Source organism: Tachysurus fulvidraco, chromosome 8 (assembly GCF_022655615.1).
Source record: "Tachysurus fulvidraco isolate hzauxx_2018 chromosome 8, HZAU_PFXX_2.0, whole genome shotgun sequence".
Classification (NCBI taxonomy): domain Eukaryota; kingdom Metazoa; phylum Chordata; class Actinopteri; order Siluriformes; family Bagridae; genus Tachysurus; species Tachysurus fulvidraco.
The window spans coordinates 20,016,838-20,023,449 of NC_062525.1; the positions used below are offsets into that span (position 1 = coordinate 20,016,838).

General features: G+C 43.1%; 1 protein-coding gene and 1 pseudogene across 1 annotated transcript; both read right to left on the bottom strand.

Moving 5' to 3' along the window:
• Positions 1–1,004: 1,004 nt before the first annotated feature.
• Positions 1,005–4,677, bottom strand: LOC125145380 (protein NYNRIN-like). Its single transcript, XM_047817837.1, has one exon. The coding sequence runs from the start codon at positions 4,675–4,677 to the stop codon at positions 2,629–2,631; it is 2,049 nt and encodes a 682-aa protein (XP_047673793.1). The 3' UTR covers positions 1,005–2,628.
• A 52-nt stretch (positions 4,678–4,729) lies between these two features.
• On the bottom strand, positions 4,730–6,399 carry LOC125145381 (annotated as a pseudogene).
• Between the last annotated feature and the right edge of the window lie 213 nt (positions 6,400–6,612).

Here is a 6,612-nt window from a genome sequence, read left to right on the forward strand (position 1 = left end):
TGCGGTTCGGGAGAATTAAAGCATAAAAATATCACACCAACAGGCAAGGGCAAGAGTATAAAGGTTTTCACGGTTTATTGTTTTCAGCTTTGCAGAAGGACCCAACACTCTACATGTAAAATCAGAGAGGAAGGGCCTCCATTATTGATAACACCAGCATTTTATAGACAGGAATAAAATGAAACAGGACATGTAAAACCAAAACATCATCCACCATTGGCTTAGTACCATCACATGTTCATCTTCTGACCAAGCTAATCCCACGGGAACAAAAAAGGTCTCATGGGAAAGGTCTGATTAAAGGCAGTTTTAGGAAGAAACAACTGAAATCTCTAGTCACAATAACTACCAGCCATGGGAAATACAGAAGCCTAGAAGGACAGATTCATGTGTTCTTCTCTAAAGTAAAAATTTCCACTACACTTCCCCCCTTTTGTCCCTGGGACAATACACAAAATTTTACTAATCATTAATCTGTAACAAAATAGAAACTCTAAATGATCGATCGATACCAGTATTGTTAATCAACTACTTAATCTACAACATTGTTAATCAGCTAGAATATAATCACTTAAATCTTAAGCTAATCATGTAAAATCTCACATCAGCGTATCATTACCCCTTTAGGGTTCACATGAATGCTTCATAAAATACATGATCTTTAGTGGATAATATGCTGTTTTTGTGGGGACAGGACCCGTATATATAAAAAATATGCAGTTAAAGGCAAAGCATTAAGCATTAATCAAGTCGTAACTTCACTACAAGTCACAGTCTCTACTGTCCGTATTCACCTTTGTCTGTTTCTGGATCACTCTGGGCAAATTCAGTGAAATAGTCATCGCTGAACGGAGGACTCCATTCAGGGTCATCGTCAATATCGTCTAGTTTCACAAGTTGTTTGGTCGTTAGATTGGACATTATGATGTAATGAATGCATTTGTATACGCAAGGGCCAAACAAACATAATAAGATTAATACCACAATCACTGGGATTATCATTGATAGATAGGGAGTCCACTGTCCGAACAGTGTATACCAAAGTCCCCAACTATTATCTCCGTGTTCGTCTCGTTTCATTTGGTTTGCTACTTTGTGCATATCATGCAGTGCATCTGAGATAGACCCATGGTCGTCATCGTTCGAGGGAATGAAGGTGCAACATTGATCTCCAATCAGGGCACATACACCTCCCTCTTTAGCTAATAGAATATCTAAGGCCATTCTATTTTGTGTAGCAGTCAATCCAAGGGCCGCGAGTTCCTGTTTAATGCCTTCGGTTGCCCGATTAGTGGAGTTAATATAAGTGGCAAGCCGATAATGTGTGACTTCTAGTTGATTCCAAACCTGAGTCATCCCATACGGTGGGAAGAAGGAATCAAAGAATTTACTCAGTTTAGGTTTCAGTCTATGTTCTGGCGGAGGAAAGTCATTATCAGACACCTCTCTCTTGGGTCGCTTTATTGGTTAGTGTGAGTGAGCTATGACCACACCTGGATACCTAAACCTTGCTAAAGTACATACTCCTCCCCAGTTACGGGGTAGGGCTAGATACACGTTTTTACCACAGACCCAGTACCAGTCGTCAGTCCTGAGTAATGTGCCGGTGTCAGATGGATGAATGAGGGAACACTCTGCCTGTGGGCAGGTTCCGTCATCAGAATATGGGTAATATAAATGAGTGCACCTACGGCTGGTGATATTACCTAACGGTATGTTTCCTGTACCTACAAAACCGTGTGTGTAGTTCAATTTAGGAGGAGGCTGTGCAACAAATGTGTTAACTCTTGTTTGATTTACCTTGAATGTTCGTTTTGTCACACGCATTAGAGTCCGTAGACATATGGTGGTACCAGTTAAATCAGTCCTCCCAGGACCTCCAGCTTCACACCACAGGGAGGCCGGTGAATTTATCACCAGACACAAATGTGTGCCATTCTGGACTCTATAAGCATCCTGCTTCCACATGCAGTAAGAATTTCTACAGTATTGGGCTATGGCTTTCAATTCACTACCATTACTTTTCATGGGGATCATTGTGTGTTTACTCGCAGCTGTGGGGAGAATCATACACACATAACAAGACTCATTTGTGATCATTTTGGAAGTGTAGTTGGCAAATTGCCAATAAGTGTTTTCATGCACGTCTCTGCGACTTCTACCAAAGGTGGAAGTCTTTTCTGCATTCCCTCTAATTAACAGGCAGATCATAAGGATGCCAATGATCCCTAAAACTCTTGGGTGATAGTCAAAAAGGCTCCTCATCTTAACAGGAGCTTTTACTCATCAATGTTGATCGATTGTAGAAGTCAGATCTTATATTTGTGTTTGTATGGGAGTCTGGCTGTCGTAAATGTGTAATGCTGTACAGTCATCTGCTGTCGTAAGTGTCTGTCACATTTACCTCTTTCAGTTGATTGATTTCATTTACATTTGTGTTTACATTCGTGTGTGTGTGTGTGTGTGTGTCGATGTTACTCCTTCAGATGACGCTGCTCCTTCTCGGTGTCGGCTGCTGCGTTGTATCAGGGTTTTCTTCTGACTCAGACACTATACGCGTCGTGGAAAGTCAGTTGGAGCTCACGGGAGAGGTTACTAGCACGTCACCGTGTGCCCTGATGCCCCTTCTCATTCCTCTTTGCAGCTGTCGGGTGTTGGTTTTTCCTCTGGCTCAGGAACCCGCTTACAGTGGCTAACGTGAATCCACGTTGCTCTCTCTGCAACCTTCACCACAGTCTGCGTGGTCAGAAGTACCTGAAATGGTCCCAGCCACCGCCTGGCTCTCCAGCTTTTCCTCCTGAAATCCTTCACCACCACCCAGTCACCTGGTTTGAGACTGTGCAGATCTGTTTGCGTCACCTTAGGCAGTGCTTCCTTCACCTGCTTATGGATTTGAGACAAAACAGAGGACAAGTTTGCACAATAACACAGCATTTCATCTTCACATTGGCTTGTGGTTAATCTGGGTGTCTGTCCAGGCTCAATTCCTGTATTTGGGGGTCTGCCAAACAGTATCTCAAATGGGCTTAAATTCACTCTCCCTCTAGTTCTCGTTCTCATGTATAATAACACAATGGGAAGGGCCTTTACCCATGATAGACCTGTTTCATCACAGCACTTGGCCAATTTATTCTTTAGCGTACCATTTTCTCGCTCTACCGCCCCTCCGCTGGCAGGGTGGTACGCACAGTGTTGTCTGAGATCTATACCCAAGTACTCTCCCACCCGTCGAAGTGCTTGGTTTACAAATGGAGTCCCATTGTCACTACTGATTTTGTCAGGGATTCCCCAACGAGGAATAATTTCAGACAGGAGTGCTTTAGCTACTGCACTTGCATCCTGTTTGGAAGTGGGGAAAGCTTCCACCCACTTAGAGAACATATCCACTATCACCAAACAGTATTTTTTGCCTTCACTGGGTGTCAGTTCAATAAAGTCCATCTGAAGGTGTTCAAATGGTCGCTGAGGCGGAGGATGGGCGCTCTGGGAGACTTTAACGCCTCGGCCAATGTTGTTTGTGGCACACACTATACATTTCTCACAAAACTTCTGGGAATAGTTTGCAAAGCCCTTAGTGTGCCAGTATCTGGAGACACTGTTATACATCCCCCCTTTTGACGCATGGTCTTGGCCATGCGCCAATTTAGCATAGAATTGAAACAATTTCTTTGGCAAACACGGCTTGTCATCAGGGCCGTACCAAACCCCATCTCTTACCACACCTCCTGCTTTCCTCCATGTGGCTCTTTCTTGGGCTGTAGATTGTGATTGAAGATCTTTGAGATCTGCTGTGGGAGTACATATTTGCAACATACACAAAGTATCGTCATTCTCTGACGAAAGAATCAGTTTCTGCGCAGCTGATTTTGCTGCTGCATCTGCTTGCGCATTGCCCTGTGAAATGGGGTCATGTTTCCCAGTGTGTGCTTCACACTTACATATGGCAATAGATTTTGGCAACAGGATTGCATCCAGGAGTTCAGAAATCAGGCCATTGTGCGTGATTGCTTTACCTGAAGAAGTCAGGAAACCTCTGTTTTTCCACAATGTACCAAAATCATGTACTACCCCATATGCATATCTACTGTCAGTATAAATAGTGACAGTTTTGTCTCTTGCTAACCTGCATGCTGTTGTTAAAGCAACCAATTCGGCTGCCTGCGCAGAGAGATGCTCTGGTAATGATTCTGCTTTAATCGTTTCATGTTGTGTTACTACTGCATACCCCACGCAGTTGCGGCCTGTTTTCTGATCTCTGAAGGCTGATCCATCCACAAAAAACTCAAGATCTGGATTCTGCAACGGCGTTTCCTGCAAATCAGACCTAGGACTGCAAATTTCATTTACAACTGCAACACAATTGTGTGGTTCTCCATCTGCTTTTGTAGGGAGAAGAGTTGCAGGGTTTAACACAGTACAGCGTTTTACTTTCACATTTGGCATGTCAAGCAAAATAGTGTGATATCTCAGCCAACGTGCCGCAGACATATGTGCTGTTTTCTGTTCAAGAAGAAGAAGTGACACTGCATGTGGGACCAAAAGGGTTAGTTCATTGTATCCCACAATATCTCTAGAAGCATTAACTGCTTTCTCAGCTGCTGCTACTGCTCTTAAACTCATTGGCAGGCCTGCTGTTACTGGATCCAATTTAGCAGAGAAGTAGGCCACTGGTCTCATTTTCCCACCATGATTTTGTAATAGCACTGATGTCATACAACCACTTTTTTCATCAACTGTTTGTACAAACAATTCGTTTGGATCTGGAATCCCTAATGTTGGGGTGGTTTGTAAAGCCATTTTCAAATCTACAAAGGCTTTTTCTGCCTCTGGTGTCCAAGTCAGTGCACTGTGGGCCTGTAGGCCTTTCCCATGAGCAATTGCGCTCAAAGGTGCTTCGAGGACTGCATAGTTTGGTATGAAAGTCCTACAATAAGAACACATGCCTAGAAATGACATCAGTTGTTTTTTTGTGTTAGGCTTTGGAATGTTTTGTATTGCTGCAACTCTGTTCTGCTCAATAGTTTTGCCTTGTTCTGATATCAGATGCCCCAAGAATTTCACTTGCTGTTTTACAAACTGCAGCTTTGATAAGCTCGCCTTGTGACCTGCCTCCGCTAGATGACAAAGTAACGCAAAAGTGTCTTTTTCACATTGCTCTTTAGATGGAGCTGCAATCATGCAGTCGTCCATATATTGAAGAATTGCTGACCCTGGGGTCAGCGTCAGAGATTCAAGACTGTTTTTAAGGTAGCGGGAGCTTCATTGTAAATAGTTGGAGATTCGCAATATCCCTGACACAATCTGGTAAAAGTGTACGGCTTTCCATTGAAAGAAAACGCAAACCAAAACTGGCTGTCTGGATGAACTGGTACACTGAAAAAAGCATTAGCTAAGTCTACCACAGAAAACCACTTGCTTTCTGGTGGAATCTGAGACAAGATTGTGTGAGGGTTTGGCACATTTGGAGCTCTTGGAATTACTGCATCATTCACTACTTGCAAATCTTGGACAAAACGCCACTCCTCTGGTTCACCCAGAGGCCTAGGTTTTCTCACTGGAAAAATAGGTGTTCTCACTGGGGAGGTTTCACATGGCACAATCACTCCAGCTTCAAGCAGTGAATGAAACACTGGTGTGATACCCCTAATAGCCTCTGGCTTTAAGGGGTACTGAGTTTTGCAAGGTCTGTAATCCGATTTAGGTGTTATCTGCACCGGTGCACAATTTTTGATCAGACCTACATCATTTTTCCCTGTTGCCCAAAGTTCTCTAGGAACTGCTTGTAATCGGGGATCTTCCCCAGAAATGTGTGTCATCTGCCACATTGTTTTCAGTACATCTGTGTCTGCCTGTGGCATTATCTCCACTGTTCTGTCAACAAAAGCTATCCAATTCAAGTGCATGCAATAGGCTTTAGTTTTCTCACTATACAACACTGTGGAATCTGAACTGGGTTTCCAATCATCAGCTTTCACACATTTTAATGTCCACATCCCTAAATCTTCCCATTTCTCTGTTTCACTTTTGATAAAGACACATGTGGGTGTGAATTCTCTATAGTGAACGGATGGGCCTTCCCCGGCTTCACATTTATAATAGAAAGATTCACTTCTGCAGTACATCTGTGATTATCCCAATACAACTTTGTCAGTAACAACACATCAGCTTTTGGCTGCATTTCAAACCACTCTTGTTCATAAACTACATCAGGCCCTGTGTGTGTGCTGTGCAGTGCAGATCATGTGTGCGTGTAGGGTTAGTAACATCATAGGCCTTATCTAAGAGTGCTTGATTCACTGAATTCACAGAAGAGGTGCTGAGTTCCCACTCATACACATACAACAGAGGTCTGGGGTCCCACTTAACGCCCTGAAATTCACCTATTTGACTTTTACACACTTTTAATCCATTTGGGGTGCTAATTAGGTTTATTCCCAATTTGCAGATCAAATCCCTGCCCATCAAATTAATCGGGCAGCATTCAGAAAGCAGAAAAGAAAATGTGAATGACTGTTGGTTATTCTCAACACACCTTAAGGGTGCTGTAAATTTTTCTTTCACGATAATCCCAGACGCTCCAACTGAATTCAGGGATCTACCACTCATTTCTGG